Here is a 27,352-nt window from a genome sequence, read left to right as displayed (position 1 = left end):
GATCATAAGAGACTACTATCAGCAATTATATGCCAATAAAATGGACAATGTGGAAGAAATGGACAAATTCTTAGAAAAGTACAACTTTCCAAAACTGAACCAGGAAGAAATAGGAAATCTTAACAGACCCATCACAAGCACGGAAATTGAAACTGTAATCAGAAATCTTCCAGCAAACAAAAGCCCAGGTCCAGACGGCTTCACAGCTGAATTCTACCAAAAATTTAGAGAAGAGCTAACACCTATCCTACTCAAACTCTTCCAGAAAATTGCAGAGGAAGGTAAATTTCCAAACTCATTCTACAAGGTCATCATCACCCTAATACCAAAACCTGATAAAGATGCCACAAAAAAAGAAAACTACAGGCCAATATCAATGATGAACAATAGATGCAAAAAATCCTTAACAAAATTCTAGCAATCAGAATCCAACAACACATTGAAAAGATCATACACCATGACCAAGTGGGCTTTATCCCAGGGATGCAAGGATTCTTCATTATCTGCAAATCAATCAATGTAATACACCACATTAACAAACTGAAAAATAAAAGCCATATGATTATCTCAATAGATGTAGATAAAGCCATTGACAAAAGTCAACATCCATTTATGATAAAAACTCTCCAGAAAGCAGGAATAGAAGGAACATACCTCAACATAATAAAAGCTATATATGACAAACTCACAGCAAACATTATCCTCAATGGTGAAAAATTGAAAGCATTTCCCCTAAAGTCAGGAACAAGACAAAGGTGCCCATTCTCACCACTACTATTCAACGTAGTTTTGGAAGTTTTGGCCACAGCAATCAGAGCAGAAAAAGAAATAAAAGGAATCCAAATTGGAAATGAAGAAGTAAAACTCTCACTGTTTGCAGATGACATGATCCTCTACATAGAAAACCCTAAAGATTCCACCAGAAAATTACTAGAGTTAGTCAATGAATATAGTAAAGTTGCAGGATATAAAATTAACATGCAGAAACCCCTTGCATTCCTATACACTAATAATGAGAAAATAGAAAGAGAAATTAAGGAAACAATTCCATTCACCATTGCAACAAAAAGAATAAAATACTTAGGAATGTATCTACCTAAAGATACTAAAGACCTATATATAGAAAACTATAAAACACTGGTGAAAGAAATCAAAGAGAACACTAATAGATGGAGAAGTATACCATGTTCATGGATCGGAAGAATCAATATAGTGAAAATGAGTATACTACCCAAAGCAATCTATAGATTCAATGCAATCCCTATCAAGCTACCAACGGTATTTTTCACAGAGCTAGAACAAATAATTTCACAATTTGTATGGAAATACAGAAAACCTCGAATAGCCAAAGCAATCTTGAGAAAGAAGAATGGAACTGGAGGAATCAACCTGCCTGACTTCAGGATCTACTACGAAGCCACAGTCATCAAGACAGTACGGTACTGGCACAAAGACAGAAAAATAGATCAATGGAACAAAATAGAAAACCCAGAGATAAATCTAGGCACCTATGGACATCTTATCTTTGACAAAGGAGGCAAGAATATACAATGGAGAAAAGACAATCTCTTTAACAAGTGGTGCTGGGAAAACTGGTCAACCACTTGTAAAAGAATGAAACTAGAGCACTTTCTAACACCATACACAAAAATAAACTCAAAATGGATTAAAGATCTAAACGTAAGAACAGAAACTATAATATTCCTAGAGGAGAACATAGGCAAAACACTCTTCTACATACATCACAGCAGGATGCTCTATGACCCACCTCCCAGAATATTGGAAATAAAAGCAAAAATAAACAAATGGGACCTAATTAAACTTAAAAGCTTCTGCACAACAAAGGAAACTCTAAGCAAGGTGAAAAGACAGCCTTCAGAATGGGAGAAAATAATAGCAAATGAAGCAACTGACAAAGAACTAATCTCAAAGATATACAAGCAACACCTGCAGCTCAATTCCAGAAAAATAAACGACTCAATCAAAAAATGGGCCAAAGAAATAAATAGACGTTTCTCCAAAGAAGACATACAGATGGCTGACAAACACATGAAAAGATGCTCAACATCACTCATTACCAGAGAAATGCAAATCAAAACCACAATGAGGTACCATTTCATGCCAGTCAGAATGGCTGCGATCCAAAAGTCTACAAGAATAAATGCTGGAGAGGGTGTGGAGGAAAGGGAAACCTCTTACACTGTTGGTGGGAATGCAAACTAGTACAGCCACTATGGAGAACAGTGTGGAGAGTCCTTAAAAAACTGGAAATAGAACTGCCATACAACCCAGAAATCCCACTGCTGGGCATACACACCAAGGAAACCAGAAATGAAAGAGACACGTGTATCCCAATGTTCATCGCAGCACTGTTTATAATAGCCAGGACATGGAAGCAACCTAGATGTCCATCAGAAGATGAATGGATAAGAAAGCTGTGGTACATATACACAATGGAGTATTACTCAGCCATTAAAAAGAATACATTTGAATCAGTTCTAATGAGGTGGATGAAACTGGAGCCTATTATACAAAGTAAGCCAGAAAGAAAAACACCAATACAGTATACTAACACATATATATGGAATTTAGAAAGATGGTAACTATAACCCTGTAAGCAAGACAGCAAAAGAGACACAGATGTAGACAACAGTCTTTTGGACTCTGTGGGAGAGGGAGAGGGTGTGATGATTTGAGAGAATGGCATTGAAACATGTATAATATCATATATGAAACGAATCGCCAGTCCAGGTACAATGCATGATATTGGATGCTTGGGCCTGGTGCACTGCGATGACCCAGAGGGATGGTACGGAGAGGGAGGAGGCAGGGGGCTTCAGGATGGGGAACATGTATATACCTGTGGCAAATCCAATACAATATTGTAAAGTAATTAACCTCTAATATAAATAAATAAATTTAATTAAAAAAATAAAAATCACAATGAAGTAACTGTAGGGCAGGATTAAAAATTGAGATTTGTGGCCATTGTAGATGTGGTTTCAGATATGTTTCTGCATCCCTGAGAACCTCAATCTTCTGAACTGTATTAAATTCAAGGATGCCACCATCCATTCTCAAAAGAGTGTCTGCTAGTAACTGGGAGCTGCACACTTAGGAACTCAAAGTGTACCATTGTAAATATGCAATAGTTTCAGACCCCAAACAATCCTTCTTTAACAAGCACTCTTATTTCTTTCCAGCTACAATCTTAATTCTTGACAAATAATACAGGTAATTTTGCGGGTTTTGCCTACAGTAAGGGTTCCCCGCACCCTGCATTTTGTCATGCAACAGAACAGAATTCAAGTTCTTCTTTAATCTGTATCTTTGGGCTCTAGTCCTCATTTGGCTCAAATAAAACTCTTTTCTTATCCTGAGAAAAGTTGTTTACTGATTATTCTTGGTGGTATTGCTAAACCCATTTGAACCTTGTTTTTAGCTTGCTGTACTCTGAGCACATCACCCATACACACCCTACACTGGCGTATGACCTGTAAAAGTGTGAGCGAATAACTGTGTGCTGCTTTAAGCACCAAAACAAAGGGTAATTTGTTTACAGTAGAAAATAAAAAGGCCAGTTTTTAGGGAAAAAAGAAGGAAAGTGGCCTGTAGAGTCCTGTCATTCACAAGAATCCAAACTCCTTTTACAATGAGAAGCATATGAATCATAAGTGAATAGAAGGCACTTAAGAACATTTCTCATCCTCTGCAGAGGATGAGATGGTTGGATGGCATCCCCCACTCAGTGGACATGAATTTGAGCAAACTCCAGGACACAGTGGAGGACAGAGGAGCCTGGTGTGTTGCAGTCCATGGGATCGGAGAATCAGGCATGACTGACCTACTACTGAACAACAGCAACAACAAAGCACATTTCTAGAACCACAGGAATCAGGAAGGATATATTTTAGGCCACATTACCGCAAGCTTCTTCTGGAAATCCTGATTTTCATCCTTGAAAGAACGCTCCATGAAGACTGCAATGGCTTCCTTCTCACAGGCTGCATGCACCTCCAGCAGATCCTGGAGCGTGTCTGTGGGGAGGCTCAGTCGCTGGGCCATCTGCTCACTGTAGTGGTCAGCTGCCTTCTGCACAGCTGCTGAGTTCTCCAGCTGGGCCAGAGTTGTCACTGCGTTCTCCAGACAAGGAACTGATCCACTGTTGATGGCATTTACATAGGCCTCCACCAGAGGCCCCAGCCCTGAATAACATATTATATTGTGTTGTCCAAAAAGTTCGTTTAGATTTTTCCCATAAGATGCTACAGAAAAATCCGAACAAACTTTTTGGCCAATTCAATATTTTGAAAATAGAAAGTTTTCATTCATTTTATGAACCTTAGGTCAGTATCCTAAACATCACTAAAATTTTATTGAGCTTGAAATTTTCTTTTCTTCTCTTTCTTCTCCTCATCTTCATATCCTTCTCCTTTTTCTTCTATAATTTTCTTATAATAACACCAGTGTCTCCTATTCACTCTCTTTTATGGTTCTCAATTCATCACAATACAATATTAACTGAATACCTCAATAATATGTTCAAAGTTCTCCTGGAACACTTTCCCCATTGTAGCAAAATACAGAGAATTATTTATATATGTAAATAAATTGTGTATTTTGTGGGTACTATTTCCAAATGAAAATGCAGTGCCCCATGTAAAAATGTCATCAAGAATTTCCAGTGACAAAAACATTAAAACAGAGCACATCTCAGCACAGGGCACTGTGAGACTGGTCAGGTAGCCTGTGCATGAAGACAGCTCTGTTTATAAGACTGTATTTACATTTGTTTCTCAGTCTTTCAATGAGTTTACATAGATTCGTGGTGTACTACTTATTTTCTGATTCATGTGAATTCACAAAATAACTTGTATATCCTCACTAGAAATACTTATCCACCGGATGGCTCATCATAATGAATATTTGCATCCTTAACATAGCTTCAATGTAAATTTGGGTTGGCCAAAAAGTTCGTTTGGGTTTTTCCATAACATCTTACTAAAAACCTGAAAGAACATTTTGGCCAGCCCTACTGTTTCATGAGATATGGTAGTCTTCAGAAAACCCTCATGTAGGGAAATTTTAACAAAGTAACACGCACTTCTATATGGGGCATAAATATGTTTTTCCAAATTATATAGAGAAGACACAACTGAAAAAAAGAAAACACAATTATTGGCAATCCCAGAGGATATTCACAACTTCAACTCCACCACACATTCCTCACCCACACTGAATCACAGAGAGCCATGCTCTAGCAAAGGAGGCTCACTTTTCCCGGTGACAGTGATTCCTTCTTTTAAGGTCTTGGTCTTTGCATGGGTATAGATATATGAACAGAAATCTTTTGATTGCTTCTGGAAATCCTCATCCAGTTGATTATCTGGCATTTCCTCAAGATGGAGTAATTGTTTTTTGTTGCTTGCAGGACGGTCAAAGACAAAACACTTCCGTTTGGGAAAAAACTTCCTGATACACTCTCTGGGCAAGTTGAAATTTTGAATTTGGGGACCTTCATCTGCAAAAGTGGAAAAAGAGCAATCACAGAAGCGACAGACTCCAGGTAAGGGGGCTGAGGACTTTCATTTCCAGGGATTTTTGTATCACTCTAATTCCTGTGCCTGTAAATCTTTTTCAGTCTTACGGTAATCTACTATGGAAACTGTTTTTGTACTGAGCCAAGAGTGAAGAAAGTACTCCTGGGGAGGAAGAAGAAGCCTCCATTCCAACTGAAGAAACCTGTGGTTGTTTTCCTCAGCCATTGTATAGTATGCCATGGATTAATTATTTATTAAATGAAGACCTCATACAGCTTATGGCAGAAACCCTGTTGGGGATTTATACAGACCTGCCAATGAACTTCCCTTGTGGCTCAGATGGTAAAGCATCTGCTTACAATGCAAGGAGACCTGGGTTCAATCCCTGAGTCAGGAAGATCTCCTGGAGAAGGAAATGGCAACCCACTCCAGTATTCTTGCCTGGAAAATCCAGTCCATGGGGTCTCAAAGAGTCAGACACAACTGAGCGACTTCACTTTCTTGAAAGATAAACTAATACATATAATTGTCAGAAATACTTTTCTGATCTTACTGTCTCCATTTCAGATATGAAATGTAAGCTCAAAAGTAAAGAAATCATAGAAATAAGGATATTCACAGTATTTCTGGGAAAGAAACCACGTGGGAGACAAATGATACACAAGGCAGTGAAGTTTTACAAAATCAGAGTAAAAAAAATGCACATTCTATAAATATGTTTTGCGATTACTTTAGCATACACAATCTCATGGTAAGATTGGCCTAAATGAAACTAGGACACCTCATCAGTCTTCTGTGACATTTTCTGTTGGAAGTGACAGTAGCATCCAGAGAGATTCTGAGCGTATATCTGTAGTTCAATAAATATTTATTGAAAGGGTAAATAAATGATTAAGCAAACAAAATCAATATTTCTTCTAAGTACCACTCATTATTCTCTCTGCTAATTATAATCTGTTATAACTAATTTGTTATATAATATGACATACTATGTAAGGTTCTAGAATAAAGAGTGTGAGACTAGGCGAAAGCATTTGAAGACATTTCACAGTCTCAGTGAAAGGACATAGCAATGCTTTTCTTTAGAACTAATTAAGGTATAAATTGTCTGTCTGTGAAGAATGTATCCATATAAGATAGTAAAATATACTGTGTGAAATATATTTAAAAATTAATTATTTTGCTTACCTTATGATTCTGTATTTACTAATTTCAATTTGATGGGTTATATTTCTCAAATAGAAGAGGAGAAACACTTAATATGAAACACAGTATATGAGCCTTTCTTTTTCATGGTATTACTTTTTCTAAAGTCATTCGGTAGAATATTGGATTCTAAATTTCCTCTATGAGCTTAAGTTCTGGTGGCTGGGGTTTTCCCAGTAACAATAATGACTGAAGCCACCTCCCAGTCATTCACCAATTACCATTAGCATGGCCTCAAATCCAACTTCAAATCAAGTTCTGACATAAAGGGCTCTGTTGACCCCACCTCCTACTGAGCTTCCTACCACCCTGGCCTTGCTCTGATACCTGGAATCAACTTCAAGGCATTCTCCAGGTACTCATCTTCCGTGATGGAGTTCCCATCTAACTCCAGCTCCAGCATGAAATCCCGCACAGTCCAAATAAAGTCTGGAAAGAAACTCACAAATCGGGCTGAATCCTCTACTTCATCAAAGCTGGGAGATGATTTGGTTCTGATCAGCTCTGTTAATTCAGTCACATAGCTGGAATTTTAGCTAAGGAAAAAGAAGTACTCTCCAACACAGTTTCCAGATCTCACCTCAAAACAAGTTCTATCATCATTCCCTTTTGCCCCATTTTCCATCTTCATCAACCATAAGAATGAAGTCATGGGCAAGAAAAAAACAGTGTCAGTTGCTATTCCCATAAACTCAATGAAACACGGTGCTTCAATTCCTGAAAGGATACTGCAGCTGCTGCAAGGCCTGATGGTTGATGCTGTTCATGCTGTTGTAGATAAAGGTGCTGCTCAGGAGCACAGCCAGGGCAAAGATCCACAAGTCATTCTTGGAGTCCTCCTAGAAAGTATGTTAGAGAGTGAGGACACTACTCCTCATGCTCTCATTCAGGTGTTCATTCACTATAACAGCTGTGCTGTAACTCAGTTGTAAGGTAAATAAATTTTCAAGACAATGATAAATTCAAACTTTCTGGTATTGATATTTTCCGCTTCAAGTGCTTCAGTGTGATTAGCTATTTACAGAAGTGAATGACATCTTATATGTGATTAAAATGTTTAATACAGGCCTGGAACATAGAAGTTGTACAACAGTAAGTGGGCAGTGATTGCTTTGCAAGTTTTTCTAGATCACAATGTATATTAGAGTCAGAAATACTATTTAATTAAATTTATCAACTGCTAACTATGCATCTAGATAGCAAAAGATACTTATTTGCTTATGAGGATATAAAGTTCCACATGATAATGCCCACCCTAGAGAGATGGCTTTCTTGAGGGACAGGTATACATGGGAACATACAAATCTATCCACAATGACAAACAGCCTGGCATTGAACCAAATGTTGTACTGTAAAAGACAAAGTGACAACTCCCAAAAGACAGAAAAAATACTCTGTGCATTCAGAGCCAGAATTAATTATGTCTGATAGTGACATGATGGAATTAGGTTAAAAGGAACTGGGCTTTCAAAAATTTGTAGAATGTGGATTTGTGGAGTTATAGGGACTTTGCAGGTAGAAGGGCTCACAGAAGCTGATCACAATTGCCAGAAAGTGTGGTCATACAGAGAAATTACAAGGTTATTTTATTTGACTGAAGTAGTTTTACCCACGTAGTAGTAGATGTTGAGGCTAAAATTGAGATTTGGAAGGTCATGAGTGACTTTGGAATTGATTATATATATATATATATATATATATATATATATATATACACATACACCCTACAGAAATGGGCTCCCTGCCTGACAATGCAGGGGACATGTATTCAATCCCTGAGTAATGAACATCCCCTGGAGAAGGAAATGGCAACCCACTCAAGTATTCTTACCAGGAAAATCCCATGAACAGAGGAGCCTGGCAAGCTACAGTCCATGGGGTTGCAAAGAGTTGGACACGACTTAGTGACTGAGTACACATGCATACTACAAAGATATTTGACACACAGTGGGGCAGCAAGGGGTTCTGCTGCACAGCACAATATATTCCAAGTGATGAAAGGTGAGAACCAACAAACAAGAATATGCTACCCAGCAAGAGTCTCATTAAGATACGATGGATAAATCAAATGCTTTCCTGACAAGCCAAAATTTAAGAGAATTCAGCACCACCAATCCAGCTTTGTTTGTTGTTCAGCAAGAGCAACACTTGCTCAGTAGTGTCCAACTCTGTAAATCCCATGGACTGCAGTATGCCAGACTTCCCTATCCTTCACTGTCTCCCAGAGTTTTCTCAAATTCATGTCCATTGAATCGGTGATGCCATCCAACCATCTCATCCTCTGTCACCCACTTCTCCTCCTTCCTTCAATCCTTCCCTGCATCAGGGTCTTTTGCAATGAGCCAGCTCTTTGCATCAGGAAGCCAAAGTATTCAAGCTTCAGCTTGAACATTATTCCTTCCAAAGAATATTCAGGGTTGATTTCCTTTAGGATTGACTGGTTGGATCTGCTTGCTATCCAAGGGACTCTCAAGAGTCTTCTCCAGCACCACAGGCCAATAGAATCAGTTCTTCGGTGCTCAGCCTTATTTATGGTCCAACTCTCACATCCATATATGACCACTGGAAAAATTATAGCTTTTACTAGATGGACCTTTGTTGGCAGAATGATGTCTGTGTTCTTTAACACACTGTCTAGGTTTGTCACAGATTTTCTTCCAAGGAACAAACATCTTTTAACTTCATGGCTGAAATCACCATCTGCAGTGATTTTGGAGCCCAAGAAAATAAAATCTGTCACTGTTTCTATTGTTTCCCCATCTCTTTGCCATGAAGTGATAGGACCGGATGCCATGATCATTTTTTGAACGTTGAGTTTTAAGCCAGCTTTTTCACTCTCCTCTTTCACTTTCATCAAGAGGCTATTTAGTTCCTCTTTGCTTTCTGCTGTGGCATAAGGGTGGCATCATCAGCATATCTGAGGTTATTGATATTTCTCCCGGCAATCTTGATTTCAGCTTGTGCTTGATCCAGCCTGGCATTTCTCATGATGTACTCTGCATATAAGTTAAATAAGCAGGGTGACAATATGCAGCCTTGACATACTTCTTCCAAGTTGAACCAGTCCGTTGTTCCATGTCCAGTACTAATTGTTGCTTCTTGTCCTGCATACAGGTTTTTCAGGAGGCAAGTAAGGTGATCTGGTATTCCCATCTCTTGAAGATATTTGCACAGTTTGTTGTGATCCACACAGCCAAAGGCTTTAGCGTGGTAGCCAATGAAACAAAAGTAGATGCTTTTCTGGAATTCCCTTACTTTTCCTATGATACAACAGATGTTAACATTTGATATCTGGTTCTTCTGCCTTTTCTAAATCCAGCTTGTACATCTGGAAGTTCATGGTTCATGCACTGTTGAAGCCTAGCTTGAAGGATTTTGAGCATTACCTTGATAGCATGTGAAATGAGTACAATTGTGTGGTAGTTTGAACATTCTTTGGCATTGCCCTTCTTTGGGGCTGGAATGAAAACTGACCTTTTTCAGCCCTGTGGCCACTGCTGAGTCTGCCAAATTTGCTGATATACTGAGTGCAGCTCTTTAATGGCATCATCTTTTAGGATTTGAAATAGCTCAGCTGGAATTCCATCACCTCCATTAGCTTTGTTTGTAGTAATGCTTCCTAAAGTCCACTTGACTTCACACTCCAGGATGTTTGGCTCTAGGTGAGCAACCACACCATCATGGTTGTCTGGGTCATTAAGACCTTGTTTGTGTATTTCTTCTGTGTATTCTTGCCACCTCTTCTTAATCTCTTCTGCTTCTGTTATGTCCATACTGTTTCTGTCCTTTATTGTGCCCATCATTGCATGAAATGTTCCCTGGTATCTGTAATTTTCTAGAAGAGATCTCTAGTCTTTCCCATTCTATTGCTTTCCTCTATTTCTTTGTATTGTACACTTAAGTGAAAGGCAAAGGAGAAAAGGAATTATATACCGATCTGAATGTGGAGTTCCAAAGAATAGCAAGGAAGGATAAGAAAGGTTTCTTTTCTTTTATTTATTTTTTTAATTGAAGGATAATTGCTTTACAGAATTTTGTTGTTTTCTGCCAAACCTAAACATGAAGGAAAGGCTTCTTAAGTGAACAATGCAAAGAAATAGAGGAAAACAATAGAGTAGGAAAGACTAGAGATTTCTTCAAGAAAATTAGAGAAACCAAGGGAAAATTTCATGCAAAGATGGGCACAATCCAGCTTTACAAATATTAAAGGAACTTCTCTAGGCAAGAAACACAAGAGAAGAAAAGGAGCTACAAAAATAAACCCAATACAATTAAGAAACTGGCAACAGAATTATATATATCAATCATTACTTTAAATGTAAATGGATTAAATGCACCAACGAAAAGGCATAAACTGGCTGGGCTGATGAAAACATGTGCATGTACGTGCTTCCACTTACCACATCACTCTACTTAGTCCCCCAAATTGTATGTAATTATTTTATATTTTTAGGTTAATCATGTTTTATTATGGCTTGCATTTGTAATTATCTTTTTTTTTTCTGGCTATTGATTGTGAAAACTGATACACATCTTTTATTACTGTGATTATGTAACTATTATTCCCTTAATACTATTGTATCATGCTGCTGCTGCTAAGTCACTTCAGTCGTGTCCGACTCTGTGCAACCCCTTAGACGGCAGCCCACCAAGCTCCCCCATCCCTGGGATTCTCCAGGCAAGAACACTGGAGTGGGTTGCCATTTCCTTCTCCAATGCATGAAAGTGAAAAGTGAAAGTGAAGTCGCTCAGTCCTGTCTGATTTTTAGCGACCCCATGGACTACAGCCTACCGGGCTCTTCCATCCATGGGATTTTCCAGGCAAGAGTACTGGAGTGGGGTGCCATTGCCTTCTCCATATTGTATCATTATTTGTCAACAACAACAACAAAATAACAGAATTCTGTTTCAGTGCAATTGCCATTTAATAGAAAACCTGTAATCACTTTTTAAAATCCAGATGCATATCAGAATTATCTTGGAATTTTTTGAAAAATACAAATGCTCAGGTATTGTTTTCTTTTCCCCAAAGCTCTAGATGTGTTTCTAATGAACAGTCATATTTAAATATGACATAAATAAATATAACAACTGGACTATATGATGATATTTTACTTTCCTCTAGGTTGTTTCACTTTTCCTATTTCATATTCAGTGCTCCCATTTGGTTTAGTTTATGCTTTCCAATTTCTCTGTCTCTTTTTTTTTTTTGATGTTCTTCTAAAGTCCTTATCAAGAATAGTAGAAAAGCTTTTGTATATATATGATATATATGAATATATTATACATAATGTGTATTATATATATATATTTTAGAAAACATAAATTTTTGTCTCGCTAAAAATTATGACATTTTGATTCTATTTGTTTGACTTAGCATGCATAGAGTCCTAGATTTCTAATTTATATTCACTCAAAACTTTGATATAGTTCCATGTATTTTGGCAGAAGCACACCGGCTGTGACGTACCACGCAGAAGTGTGGCCGAGAGAAGCTACCCCTCGCCCAAGGTCAGGGGCAGTGACTGAGAGTGCCAGGATTCGAAGGCAAAGGAGCGGCCTAGAAGAGCTATCCCACATCCGAGGTCAGGGGCGGCGGCTGACAGGAGCAACCCCACGTCCAAGAAGTGGTGGCTGTGAGGGCGCAGGGGGGCTGAGAGGAGCTACTCCACATTCAAGGTCAAGAAGGGCAGCCGTAAGGAGATATCCCTCATCCAAGGTAAGGAGCAGCAGCTGTGCTTTGCTGGAGCAGCTGTGAACAGATACCCCAAGTCCAAGGTAAGAGAAACCCAAGTAAGATGGTAGGTGTTGTGAGAGGGCATCAGAGAGCAGACACACTGAAACCACAATCACAGAAAACTAGCCAATCTGATCACATGGAACACAGTCTTGTCTAACTCAATTCAACTAAGCCATGTTGTGTGGGGCCACTCAAGTTGGGCAGGTCATGGTGGAGAGATCTGACAGAATGTGGTCCACTGGAGAAGGGAATGGCAAACCACTTCAGTATTCTTGCCCTGAGAACCCCATGAACAGTATGAAAAGGCAAAATGATAGGATACTGAAAGAGGAACTTCCCAGGTCAGTAGGTGCCCAATATGCTACTGGAGATAAGTGGAGAAATAACTCCAGAAAGAATGAAGGGATGGAGCCAAAGCAAAAACAATACCCACCTGTGGATGTGACTGGTGATAGAAACCAGGTCCAATGCTGTAAAGAGCAATATTGCATAGGAACCTGGAATGTCAGGTCCATGAATCAAGGCAAATTGGAAGTGGTCAAATAGAAGGCAAGAGCGAACGTCGATATTCTAGGAATCAGCCAACTAAAATGGACTGAAATGGGTGAATTTAACTCAGATGACCATTATATCTACTACTGTGGGCAGGAATCCCTTAGAAGAAATGGAGTAGCCAAAAGAGTCCGAAATGCAGTACTTGGATGCAATCTCAAAAACGGCAGAATGATCTCTGTTCGTTTCCAAGGCAAACCATTCAATATCACAGTAATCCAAGCCTACGTCCCAACCAGTAACGCTGAAGAAGCTGAAGTTGAACGGTTCTATGAAGACCTCCAAGACCTTTTAGAACTAACACCCAAAAAAGATGCCCTTTTCTTTATAGGGGACTGGAATGCAAAAGTAGGAAGTCAAGAAACACCTGGAGTTACAGGCAAATTTGGCCATGGAGTAGGGAATGAGGCAGGGCAAAGGCTAACAGAGTTTTGCCAAGAGAATGCACTAGTCATAGCAACACCCTCTTCCAACAACAAAGAGAAGACTCTACACATGGACATCACTAGATGGTCAACACCGAAATCAGATTGATTATATTTTTTGCAGCTAAAGATGGAGAAGCTCTATACAGTCAGCAAAAGAAGACCAGGAGCTTACTGTGGCTCAGATCATGAACTCCTTATTGTCAAATTCAGACTTACACTGAAGAAAGTAGGGAAAACCACTACACCATTCAAATATGACCTAAATCAAATCCTTTATGATTATACAGTGGAAGTGAGAAATAGATTTAAGGGACTAGATCTGATACACAGAGTGCCTGATGAACTATGGAGAGAGGTTTGTGACATTGTACAGGAGACAGGGATCAAGACCATCCCCATGGAAAATGCAAAAAAGCAAAATGACTGTATGAGGAGGCCTTACAAATAGCTGTGAAAAGAAGAGAAGCTAAAAGCAAAGGAGAAAAGGAAAGATAAAAGCATCTGAATGCAGAGTTCCAAAGAATAACAAGGAGAGATAAAAAAAACCTTCCTCAGCAATCAATGCAAAGAAATAGAGGAAAACAACAGAATGGGAAAGGCTAGAGATCTCTTCAAGAAAATTAGATACCAAGGGAACATTTCATGCAAAGATGGGCTTGATAAAGGACAGAAATGGTACAGACCTAACAGAAGCAGAAGATATTAAGAAGAGGTGGAAAAATACACAGGAGAACTGTACAAAAAAGACCTTCACAACACAGATAATCACAATGGTGTGATCACTCACCTAGAGCCAGACATCCTGGAATGTGAAGTCAAGTGGGCCTTAGAAAGCATCACTACGAACAAAGCTAGTGAAGGTGATGGCATTTCAGTTATTTCAAATCCTGGAAGATGATGCTGTGAAAGTGCTGCACTCAATATGCCAGCAAATTTGGAAAACTCAGTAGTGGCCACAGGACTTGAAAAGGTCAGTTTTCATTCTAATCCCAAAGAAAAGCAATGCCAGTGCATGCTCAAACTACCGCACAATTGCACTCATCTCACATGCTAGTAAAGTAATGCTCAAAATTCTCCAAGCCAGGTTTCAGCAATACTTGAACCATGAAATTCAAGATGTTCAAGCTGGTTTTAGAAAAGGCAGAGGAACCAGAGAGCAAATTGCCAACATCCGCTGGATCATCAAAAAAGCCAAAGAGTTCCAGAAAAACATCTATTTCTGCTTTATTGACTAGGTTAAAGCCTTTGACTGTGTGGATCACAAGAAACTGTGGAAAATTCTGAAAGAGATGGGAATACCAAACCACCTGATCTGCATCTTGAGAAACCTATATGCAGGTCAGGAAGCAACAGTTAGAACTGGACATGGAACAACAGACTGGTTCCAAATAGGAAAAGGAATACGTCAAGGCTGTATATTGTCATCCTGCTTATTTACCTTATATGCAGAGTACATCATGAGAAACGCTGGGCTGGAAGAAACACAAGCTGGAATCAAGATTGCCGGGAGAATATCAATAACCTCAGATACACAGATGATACCACCCTTATGGCAGAAAGTGAAGAGGAACTCAAAAGCCTCTTGATGAAAGTGAAAGTGGAGAGTGAAAAAGTTGGCTTAAAGCTCAACATTCAGAAAACAAAGATCATGGCATCTGGTCCCATCATTTCATAGGAAATAGATGAGGAAACAGTGGAAACAGTGTCAGGCTTTATTTTGGGGGGCTCCAAAATCACTACAGATGGTGATTGCAGCTGTCAAATTAAAAGATGCTTACTTCTTGGAAGGAAAGTTATGACCAACCTAGATAGCATATTAAAAAGCAGAGATATTACTTCACTGACAAAAGTCCGTTTAGTAGAGGCTATGTTTTTTCCAGTGGTCATGTATGGATGTGAGAGTTGAATTGTGAAGAAAGCTGAGCGCCAAAGAATTGATGCTTTTGAACTGTGGTGGTGGAGAAGACTCTTGAGAGTCCCTTGGACTGCCAGGAGATCCAACCAGTCAATCCTAAAGGAGAGCAGTCCTGGATGTTCATTGGAAGGACTGATGCTAAAGCTGAATCTCCAGTACTTTGGCCACTTCATGAGAAGTGTTGACTCATTAGAAAAGACCCTGATGCTGGGAGGGATTGGGGGCAGGAGGAGAAGGGGACAACAGAGGATGAGATGGCTGGATGGCATCACTGACTTGATGCACATGAGTTTGGGTGAACTTTGGGAGTTGGTGATGGACATGGAGGCCTGGTGTGCTGCAATTCATGGGTTCCCAAAGACTCAGACACGACTGAGCGACTCAACTGAACTGAACTGATTTTGGCATCTAGCATATTCTGAAGGAGATCAGCCTTGGGATTTCTTTGGAAGGAATGATGCTAAAGCTGAAACTCCAGTACTTTGGCCACCCTATGCAAAGAGTTGACTCATTGGAAAAGACTCTGATGCTGGGAGGGATTGAGGTCAGAGGGAGAAGGGTGCGACAGGGGATGAGATGACTGGATGGCATCACTGACTTGATGGACATGAGTCTGAGTGAACTCTGGGAGTTCGTGATGAACAGGGAGGCCTGGTGTGCTGCAATTCATGGGATCACAAAGAGTTGGACACGACTGAGAGACTGAACTGAACTGATTACTGCTAGAAGTCTGTGTGTGCTTAGTTGCTCAGTCATGTCCTACTCTTTGCTACCTGCTGCCTGCCAGGCTCCTCTGTCCATGGAATTCTCCAGGCCAGAATACTGGAGTGGGTAGCCATTCCCTTCTCCAGGGTATTTTTCGGATCCAGGGATTTAACCCAGGTCTCCTGCATTACAGGCAGATTCTTTACTGTCTGAATCACCAGAAAAGTTCATTATCTTAGTTATTTTTTAAAAAGAAGTTTTTTGAATGAGGCTTGAAACTTCTAATCCAATTCTGAGAATATAAAGAAATGCTATGTTGTAAAAAAAAAATAGGAATTTAACATGTGATATAGTATTATTAACTAAAGTTCAGATTTTGTTCAAATTTCACAAAACTTTATGCTTGTGTCCCTTGTTTTCATACCTTATTCAAGACTCCACATAGCATTTAACTGCATTGAGCAGCTTCAGCTGCATATAACAAATTCTGGTAAATTCTCTTTTCATTTTTATTCTATTACAAATTTTTTCTAGTTTTCCTTGTTATGGCCTTTTGGATATACCCATCCAAAAGGACATTAAATTTCTAAACCCATGGAATTTTTTAAGTATATCTTTGATATTAATTTCTCATTTTGATACCAAATTCTCATTTAAATGCTTTCTACTCTGCAATCACCCTCTGTGTTTTTTTCAGTCTCCTAACTGTATTGAGGATTTCAATGGTTAAGTCAAATATCTATCTTGGTAAATGTCACAGTGCACTTATAAGTGTGTGGGTTATTTTAACATATCTTTTAATATTGGTCTCTAACATAATTCCACAATGATAAGAGAAAAGATTCTATGAGTTCAATACCTTTATACCATGACTCTTTAGCACCTGATCTCACATCCCTGGATATGTTCCCTTGTCTCCTAGTTTATAATCTATGGGTACTTGGGTAGAATTTGCATTCTACTCTTGTGAAAATTGTATAAATCTTAGTTATGTTCAATTGGTTCATGGTGCTTTTCAGGTCTACTATATCCTTCTCTTTTTCTGAATATTCATTCCATTAATTTTCAAGAGTTTGATATTGAAGCTCCAACTAAAATCTTAACTACTTAAAATTAATTATAATATATGGTGGTACTATATATAGCTTTCTTCTGTATTTTCCAGGTCTCCTATAAATGTGTTATCATATTTTCACAATTTAAAAATAAAAATGAAAGAGGAAAAAGAGTAGAGAAGATTCCCTGCCTTACCTTCTCCACATTGCCCAGGCCCTCAGTGTCCAGAAGGACCAGGGTGTGGTTCTCCTTGGAGGGGTGGGGCACACACCACATCCAGATGCCTTTGGTTTCAGACCTCACTGTGGACCCCAGATGGAAACCTGCACAGAAAGAAGAATGCACCAAACAATACGAGCAGATAGTCCAGGCTGCCCATGGGTTACTTTGGGTAAAATTGTTGAAATGTGAGTGCATGGCTGGGGGAAATGTGTTTTCATTTCAGCAAGGACTGTCAGTTCCAATGTTTACACATGCTCAAGACCTTCCCAAGAAATATTTCTTGTCCCCTATTCACCTCATAACATTAATGGCTCATACTGTGTTACATTCCAGAATTAATGTGAACTCTATTAACCTTTCTATTTTTATCAGTTCCATATCCTCCACTTTCTGATGCAGTCCTAACAGTGAGAGGTACCAGCAAGAGAGCGGAAGTCAGGCGCCTGTTCCCTTGGCTTCCACCCTGGTGAGCTGTGGTGTCCTAGTACCTCTGTTCCTCTGCCTTCATCACATCTCCTCTTATTTAGCTCTATCCAGTTGTTCTGGTCTCTGTCACATTCTGGAATCCACTAATTGCCTCTTCACCCTATAGGAATTATAAAGGCTCCCTGGCCATTGTTTCTGCCATCCTCTGAGTGCTCCTGCTTCCTTCAGAAAAATGAAGTGAAGACCTGTGAGAATTGTTTGCCCTTCTTTCTAAGGCTTAAACCAACAGAAAGTGATTATGTGAGGTAATGGGCTTCCCTGTTAGCTCAGACAGTAAAGAATCTACCTGCAATGCAGGAGACCTGGGTTAGATCCCTGGGTTGGGAAGATCTTCTGGAGAAGGGAATGACAACCCACTCCAGTATCCCTGCTTGGAGAATTCCATGGACAGAGGAATCTGATGGGCTGCAGTCCATGGATCACAGAGTCAGACAGGACTGAGCAACTAACACTCATATGTGTAAGAAAGCAAAATATGTCTTATCTATAGTCCAAGATTTTGACTGTCTGCCAGATGCCAATGCTTCCTTCAACTGAGAATAGAAATGGATATGATGAAATGCCTAGGGGAGCATGGCTTAGGCCATTCAATTGCCATGTTCTGTGTATTCTGCTCTAGCGGGTATAAGACCTGAGATGATCTTTACTCTTCTACATCATGATGGCATTTGACTGCTGTCTGATTAATACAGAGCAGTCTGAGCTCCCAGTTCTCCCAGGGAGAAAGGCAGGGTATAACAGTCAGTTATGTGAGGTAAAGGAGAGACAAAGAATCATAAGAAGGTGACAGTAGTGAGCTGCTTCTGCTAGTGAACTTTGGGCACCAGTTTTGCTTGTTTGTTTGGTTTTGTTCTTCCTGTCATTTAACTGGGATAGCAGTGCCACAATTCAAGTTCTTTAAAACATAACCAGGTGAAGGATTTCCTTAGTAATGGAAATCACCTCCTTATTACCTGATGTTATCTTGAATAAAATAAAAAGGAATATTGTTGAAACACCTTGACTGTTGAAACATCTTGACTGATATCATTTCTTAAGAGTTCTCAAATCTTTAATCACCAAAAAAATGACCTATTAATTATTTTAGCCTGGCAAAGAAAAAATGCTCTCCCCTGACTAGTTGTCAAGAATTCTTTAAAAGAAAGACAAATATAAAATGTTTAATTTGAGGCCAATGGGAGACTGTAAGCAAAAAGAAAGAGGAAGACAGGAAGAAGTCTATCTACAAGTACTACTTACTTGTAGTGGGGAAAATAATGTGCAACTGTACAGACACCAGATCAGCCAAAGCTAAAAAACTTCTTACCAAATTTTTATGATGATGTGGAGAATTCCAGTTACTGCTAATATGTACATAAATTGCACATAAAATTTGAAAAACTGTTTGATATTATCTTGAAAGCCTGAAAACATATGGACTCCATGACCCAGTAATGGCACTTCTGAGTATATCAAACAAGGGTAGCTAGTGTACACGTGCACCAAGATATAGATACAAGAATATTCACAACAGTGAACCCATAAATGTTGGAGCTACAAATAATACCAGTGTTCATCATCAATGAGTGAATAAATACAATTCCCTATCCTCTGTCAATAGCATACTCTACAGTGGTGAATATACATGAATTATAGATGTGTATGACATACTAGATGACCCTCATAAACTTCTTGTTGAGCTAAAGAAGCAAGACCCCCATGACTGTCACAATGTAACTTCCTTTGTATTAAGTTTGAGCAATCCTTAACAAATGCAGAAACATTTGTTTAATACAAAGCCATTTTTAAAAAGGAATAATGAAAGAATGCACCATGAAAGTCAAAACATTGGTGAGATCTAGTGAAGGTATGAGAGGGCATGATTTGGGCTTTTGGGTGTTGAAGTATTTCTTGATCTGTGTAGTGATTACATAGATGATCACTTTAGGTTTATCAACTTTATTGTGTGTGTATATATATACATATATATATGTCTTATGCACTGTTCTATATGTAGTACAGCTCAGATAATAGAAAAGACCAAGTAGAGAAACAGGGGTATAATTTACCAAAGCTTGGAAATAAGGAAATTAAATGAAGCAAAAAATGATGGATGGTAGCTTCATTGAGATATGGGAGGTTTAGGAATTCATCTGTCTGTATTTCTTTACATCTCTTCTAAAAAAACAGAGGGTGTTGAACAACATTTGTGTGCTATTTGAAATAACCCTGTGGTTTAGGGCAAAAGTGATGAAGGAGAAAGGAAGGGGGTACTTTTTGAAGATGAACCCTTGAGGAGATGGCAGTGGATGGGATTGGAACAAATAAGGCGGACATTTTGATGGGCCTGTGAACTCTCCATTACTGGATAAAAGAGGGAACATTGTGGAGAGACAGGTTTGGAGATACAAATTCAATGGTGAGAATTAAGAAGTTGTTTTCAGTGGGGGGAGTTAGAACATGGCAATAGAGGAGGATGATCAGCAGCCTGTGTTATCACTGCTTCCCAGCAAATGGTCCTGAACAATACTCACCACGGTTCTGCCCTGCCAGGCGGTTCATCAAGTAGGACTTTCCTGTCCGATACAGCCCTGCAATGGCCACCACCACCAGAGGCTGAGATATCTGGTCAAGAATCTTCAGTGCTTCGGGATTTACTGATAATTGATTTTTCTGGTTTTCCACCAGATAGATGGGGTCCATTTTGGTAGGTTCAGCTGCAATGGGAACCTGTAACCCAGAGGAACAGCTTAGTAGACTATAAGATCTGGAAGTCATCTCTCACAGTGTACATTAGCTTTATGTTTGTGGAACTTATGTATCAATTCTCCATGCTTTGCATGTTTCTAAAAGGTAAGTATTTAGCCAACCTGTATCAAGGCCTGTACAGGTAAATTATGGAAATTATCTTATTGATCTTTAAATGAACTCTAAAACAACCTTGCCCACATGAGCCCTATAGTGAACAGAATGAGAAAACAAAGTATTGATGATGGAACCTTGAAAACACTAACATTTTGGGGGTACACAGAGGCAGATGGGACATGAAGGAGATGAGGAGTGTTCAGAGATGATTTCTGGAGTGTCAGAATGATTTGGTCACTCATTAATTGTACAAATATTCACTGAGAACCTACCATGTGCTGAACACGGTTCCAGGGGCTCAATATCAAACTGAAGAAAATGGATAGAAATCTCTGCCTCACGGTACTCTATTCTAGTGGAGGAAACAGATAATATAGAAAGTAAAACCAATATATGTATATGTAAGGCTTGTACATGCTCAGTCATATCCAACTCTTTGCCACCCCATGGTCTGTAGCTTGCTAGCATTCTCTGTCCTTGGGATTTTCCAGGCAAGAATACTGGAGTGGATTGCCACTTACTACTCCAGGAGAGCTTCCCAACCCAGGGAACAAACCCATGTCTCCTGCATTGGTAGGCAGATTCTTTAATACTGAGCCACCTGGGAAGCCCTATATGCACATGAGAGGGCAATGGCCTATGAAACACTGTGGGTTGAATTTATGGAGAGAGTATCCAGGGAAGACCTTGACAATAAAGGAAAGATGAAGGTGATCAGTGTCCTCATCCTTTGATGAGGACAGACAGATGCAGGGAAGCAGTGTGAGCAGGAACAGGCTGGAAGAGGAGGGACGGTGAGAGAAAGAAATTGAGGTAAAGAATGCAGCTTCCTCTCAAACAAACACAACAGAATTTAAGGTACCTACACAATGTTGTTCATGTAGAATTAATTTATTAACAGAAATTGTAGGACATTTCTTAAGCAGATAGAGAGGAGAAGCAAGCAACCAGGGTATTTTCAGATCTGCCTAGATATGTCAGAGTCTCACATCTGGGCTAGCTTCTACTTTAAATAATTTCATTACAATGGTAGGGTGTTTCATGATCTCAAGAGTCAGACTGCAGTAGCAGTCAGAGGGCTTGGATTGTCCCTTTATTTTCTCAAAGACTATACTAAGCAACGTCCACATGCTGCCATACTTTATGAACTGTGTGATGACTGGGAAGATTAATTTTTCTGTGCCTCAAGTTTCTCTTCTGGAAAGTGGTGACATGAAAAGTAAAGATCAATCTGTCCTTAAGGTCGTTGTTGTTCAGTTGCTAAGTTGTGTCCAACTACAGCATGCTAGGCTTCTTTGTCCTTCACTATCACCCGGAGTTTGTTCAAAATCATGTCCATTGAGTCAGTGATGCTATCTAACCATTTCATCCTCTATCATTCCTTCTCTTCCTGCCCTAAATCTTTCCCAGCATCAGGGTCTTTTCTAGGTGGCATTTTGCATCAGGTGGCCAAAGTATTGGAGCTTCAGCTTCAGCATCAGTCCTTCCAATGAATATTCAGGGTTGATTTCCTTTAGGATTGACTGGTTTGATCTCCTTGCAGTACAAGGGACTCTCAAGAGTCTTCTCCAGCACCACAATTTGAAAGCATAATTTTTTTGGCACTCAGTCTTCTTTATGGTCCAACTATCACATCCATACATGACTACTGGATAAACCATAGCTTTGACTATACACACCTTTTTTGGCAAAGTGACATCTCTGCCTTTTAATATGTTGTCTAAGTTGTCATAGCTTTCCTTGCAAGGAGCAAGTGTTTTTTTTAATTTCATGACTGCAGTCACTATCTGCAGTGATTTTAGAGCCCATGAAAATAAAATCTGTCACTGCTTCGACTGGATGCCATGATTTTAGTTTTCTGAATGAGTTATGTCAGCTTTTTCACTCTCCTCTTTCACCCTCATGAAGAGACTCTTTAGTTCCTCTTCAATTTCTGCCATTAGAGTGGTATCATCTGCATATCTGAGGCTGTTGATATTTCTCCTGGCAATCTTGATTCCAGCTTGTGATTCATCCAAAACAGCATTTTGCATGATGTACTCTGCATATACATTATTAATAAATAAGTGGGGTGTCAATATAAAGCCTTGTCATCATCCTTTCCCAATTTTGAACCCGTCCATTGTTCCATGTCCAGTTCTAACTGTTGCTTCTTGACTTGCACACTCAAGGTTTCTCAGGAGGCATTTAAGGTGGTCTGATATTCATGTCTCTTGAAGAATTTTCCATGATTCTTTATGATCTACACAGTCAAAGGCTTTAACATAGTCAATGAAGTAGATTTTTTTTTTTTTAATTCCCTTGCTTTTTCTATGATCCAACAGATGTTGGCAATTTGATCCCTGGTTCCTCTCCCTTTTCTAAATCCAGTTTGTACATCTGAAAGTTCTTATTTCATGTACGGCTGAAGCCAAGCTTGAAGGGTTTTGAGCATTACCTTGGTAGCATGTGAAATGAGAGAGAGTGGACAATAGTTTGAGCAATCTTTGGCATTGCCCTTCTTTTGTACTGGAATGAAAACTGACCTTTTCCAGTCCTGGAGCCACTGCTGGGTTTCCAAATTTGCTGATATATTGAGTGCAGCACTTTAATAGCACCACCCTTTGGGATTTGAAATACCTCAGCTGGAATTTCATCACCTCCACTAGTTCGTAGTAATGCTTCCTAAGGCCCACTTGACTTCACACTCCAGGATATCTGACTCTAGGTGAGTGATCACTCCATCGTGGTTATCTAGGACATTAAGTTTTTTTGTGTGTAGGTCTTCTGTGTATTCTTGCCACTTCTTCTTAATCTCTTCTGCTTCTGTTATGTCCTTACTTCTTCTGTCCTTAATTGTCCCCATGTTTGCATGAAATGGTTCTTTCGATATCTCCAATTTTCTTGAAGAGATCTGTAGTCTTTACCATTCTATTGTTTTCCTCTATTTCTTTGCATTGTTCACTTAAGAACGCTTTTTTATTTCTCCTTGTTATTCTCTAAAACTCTGCATTCAGTTGGGTTTATCTTTTCCTTTCTCCCTTGCCTTTCACATCTTTTCTTTTCTCAGCTACTTGTAAGGCCTCCTCAGACAACCACTTTGCTTTTTGCATTTCTTTTTTTTGCGGGGGGAGGGGGAGGGATTGTTTTTGTCATTTCCTCCTCTACAGTGTTATGAATCTCTGTCCATAGTTCTTCAGGTATTGTATCAGATCTAATCCTTTGTATCTATTTATCACCTCCAGTGTATAATCAAGGGCTTCCCTCATAGAGCAGTCAGTAAAGAATCTGCCTACAAAGCAGGAGATCTGCATTCAATTTCTGGGTTGGGAACATCCCCTGGAGAAGGAATTGGCAACCCACTCTAGTATTCTTGCCTGGAGAATAATCCCATGCACAGAGGAGCCTGGCAGGCTACAGTCCATAAGGTCACAAACCAAAACAATGTATAATCCTAAGGGATTTTATTTAGGTCATACCTAATGGACTAGCAGTTTTCACTACTTTCTTCAATTTAAGCCTTATCTTTTCAATAAAGAGCTCACGATCTGAGCCACAGTCAGCTCTAGGTCTTGTTTTTGCTGACTGTATAGAGCTCATCCAATACGGGCTGCAAAGAATATATCACTCTGATTTCAGTATTGACTATCTGGTGATGTCCCTTCACCATGACAACAAGCCTGTGATCCATGTAGGTAGTGGGGTCATTAGGAGGATTACATATCTCATAATGCTTACCATACTCTTAAAATTATACAAGCACATAGTCAATCCTATATAATTTTACAATTGTGTGTCTCTGAAGACTGGGAGGGTAATTTCTGAATGAAAGGGGAGAGTTGGCTTTGGCCTGAGAAAGTGACACTTCCTTCCCTGGTTGCAGCAGTGGGAGGACACAGCCCAAGAGGAAGATGAGCAGGCTGGGAGGCCCAAGCAGTAACAACTGAGAGGGAGAACAGCAACAGGGGAAGAGTCAGGCTGGAGGAGCTGAAAGCTGCCCCGAGATGTCCAAGTACAGGTTCTGGAGTTGAGCTGCCAGGGTTCAAACCTGAGGGTTCAAGTCACTTATTGTCTGTTGAAACCTTGAAAAAGGAACTTACGTGCAAAGCCTCCATTTTCTTACCAGTGTGATAGGAAAAACAGTAATTCCTGCCTGATTCATTACTATACAGATGGTAAGATATAAGTTCTCAGAAAGTTTTAGAAACTTTTCCTGCATTAATGTATGACTTCAACAGTAAATAGTTTGGACGATATGCTATAATGTGTTGGTGCATTCTGTAAGTTGCAATTTGCCAAGAAATATAAGTTATCTAAAATCTCTCAGGGAAAAACATGAATTTGCTCAAAAGAATTCCTCTCTAAAATTTCTCCTTCTCTCACTCTCTCTTACTCTTTTTTTTTTTTTTTTTTTCCTACAGTGGATTGGGAGCAGAGATAGAGCAGTAAAATGAACTTTTGCTTCTGTGTTAGGTGAAAATTAATAAAAGGAAACTTCACTCGAATAGAATCAGCAGGCCAGAAAGAAGAGCTCTCACACAGTACCACTGGAGATCAGTTATGAGAATTGACAATCACAAACCCCAGGGAAAAAATCTTCAACCGGAGATACTCCAGTGAGAGTCCCCAACAGGAAAAAGTATGCCTCACATCTCCTAGAAGAACCCAGGAGAACCCCAGCAACCCAGCCAAGGAAAAAGGGTCATTACCTTGAACTCTCACTTTCCCCCAATGGTCTCTTTTAAAACAATCCTTCCCAACTTACTACTTTTCTCTATAAAATAAGACAGAGAAACTTCCTCTTTTTCTTGGTTGAATTTGCCCCATGTCTTTTGCTACAGCTTGCTTGTCCCAAATGACAATTCCCCTGCTATTCCTGAGTAAACCCATTTTTACTTGAAAAATCACTATTTTTAAGGTGAACAGTTTTAAGCAACAGGAATAGTAGCATTCACTTCTGAGTCAGAATATTCATAAAGCTTTGGTAGGAGTTCATAAGTTTACCATGGTTTTTTTTTTTTTTAATTAAAAATATTCTGAGGTTTTCAAACCAAGAAACTTCAAAACTAAATAGAATGAAATAGTGTTACTAGATGGCAGAAGATGATGAACAGTTTCCAATGGTTATTATTCAGTAGAGTTATCTGAAGTGATAGTTAAAAGTACCCCACACTCTGTATTTTCAGCAAGCATCAGAAGTTATAAGAGGCAGTATTTGCACGGGCCAGGTATTTTTAAAAAAATGCATGGTAAATAAACACGAATTGGCTTACAGTAAGTATTTTTTTTATTAAGAATGAGATTAAATTATTTCAAATAATACAGTTTTGTATTATTCAGAATATTGAATGTTAAGAGGAAAAAAAATCCACTGTTAATCTGTTAGGATTTAAATTGTGGACTACCACCAGTGCCCAGCGGGATGCAGTCATGATGGAGGGGGCTGGAGGAGGAGACTGTACCCAGGGCTTCTGCGAGGGGGCTGGGAGTTGGGCCCTCAGTCCTAAAAAGGACTTCAGCCCCTTCTTCTCAGAAGATGAAGCATACTCCCCTTCTTGTCCCATGCCGGACTTTTTGCTCCAGCCCTGCTTAGGGGGTTCCCTTGGACAACAAGGAGATCAAACCAGTCAATCCTAAAGGACTTCAATTCTGAATATTCATGGAAGGACTGTTGCTGAAGCTAAAGCTCCAATATTTTGGCTACCTGATGTGAAAAGCCAACATATTGGAAAAGACTCTGATGCTGGGAAAGATTGAGGGCCGAAGCAGAAGGGGTGACAGAGGATGAAATGGTTGGATGGCATCATGGACTCAATGGACATGAGTTTGAGCAAACTCCAGGAGGTAGTGAAGGCTAGGGTGCTGCAGCCCATGGGGTCGCAAAGAGTCGGACACCATCTTAGCAGCTGAACAACAGCAACTGCTACATGCTCCAGGAGGAGCAGAGCATCAGGGTGACATGCCTCAAAGCCAACCAACTCTGAGCTGCTTGAGCTAAGCTCTGATCCCACGGGGCCATTTTCGCCTCCCCTCCCCCAGGATAGGGCCTGCACTGGGGGATTTTATTGTCCTTATTTAATAGAAGAGTACTTGGAAGGTCAAGTTTAGGAGCAAACTTACTTGGAGCAGACACTGCAGCTGAGAGTCAAGTCAGCTGCTCAGGATCACCCCTAGGGTTCCTCTTGCTTCTGGCTCCTCTGGAAACTGCTCTTATATTCAGCAGCTGAAAAGCCAGTTGGTTATTAAAAGTCATCCGGTGTGGGTGGGGTTTATGAGAATTGAAATCGAAAGGACAGAAGGACTTGTATTTTTTTTTTTTTTTTTTTCTTTCCTGGAGGCAGTAACCCAAATGCCTTCCAGGAAAGCCAGGGAGACAAGGGTTCCTCCCTGCCTGGCTGGGTAAACCCAACTTCGTCCCTCCTCCACAGGTGACTTAGGCATTCCTGACCCCATAGTGAATGGGATCCAAATAATGGTAGGATGAGAGTTCAACAGCCTTTCTCTCAGGGGTGTTTTTGTGAAAGAAGAGGTTTGATTATTAATTTTTCTTCAGTTGAAAAGTCTTTAATTCGTTTCTTTTTCCCTTTCCTTTTTAAAAAACTATTTTCTTTTTAACTCAGTGGTTTCTTTCTTCACTGGAGAAGGAAATGGCAACCCACTCCAGTGTTCTTGCCTGGAG

At 39.6% G+C, this 27,352-nt stretch overlaps 1 protein-coding gene across 2 annotated transcripts in view; it reads right to left on the bottom strand.

Annotated features, from left to right (window-relative positions):
- LOC129656156 (guanylate-binding protein 4-like) overlaps positions 1–26,894 on the bottom strand; it is a 37,490-nt gene extending 10,596 nt beyond the window's left edge. The window contains exons 1-8 of one of the 2 annotated variants that reach the window (XM_055586903.1): positions 26,794–26,866; positions 20,967–21,046; positions 20,364–20,559; positions 17,338–17,465; positions 7,476–7,585; positions 7,074–7,270; positions 5,276–5,521; positions 3,925–4,205 (exon numbers count right to left, since the gene is read on the bottom strand). In XM_055586903.1, the coding sequence (XP_055442878.1) occupies positions 3,925–4,205; positions 5,276–5,521; positions 7,074–7,270; positions 7,476–7,585; positions 17,338–17,465; positions 20,364–20,559; positions 20,967–20,969 (1,161 nt within the window). In that variant the 5' untranslated portion in view covers positions 20,970–21,046; positions 26,794–26,866. Of the gene's footprint in view, positions 1–3,924; positions 4,206–5,275; positions 5,522–7,073; positions 7,271–7,475; positions 7,586–17,337; positions 17,466–20,363; positions 20,560–20,966; positions 21,047–26,793 lie in introns of both variants that reach the window. The other variant, XM_055586904.1, reaches the window with a different exon arrangement.
- Between the last annotated feature and the right edge of the window lie 458 nt (positions 26,895–27,352).

Source organism: Bubalus kerabau, chromosome 6 (genome assembly GCF_029407905.1).
Source record: "Bubalus kerabau isolate K-KA32 ecotype Philippines breed swamp buffalo chromosome 6, PCC_UOA_SB_1v2, whole genome shotgun sequence".
Lineage (NCBI taxonomy): Eukaryota > Metazoa > Chordata > Mammalia > Artiodactyla > Bovidae > Bubalus > Bubalus kerabau.
This window is presented reverse-complemented; position numbering and strand designations above follow the sequence as displayed.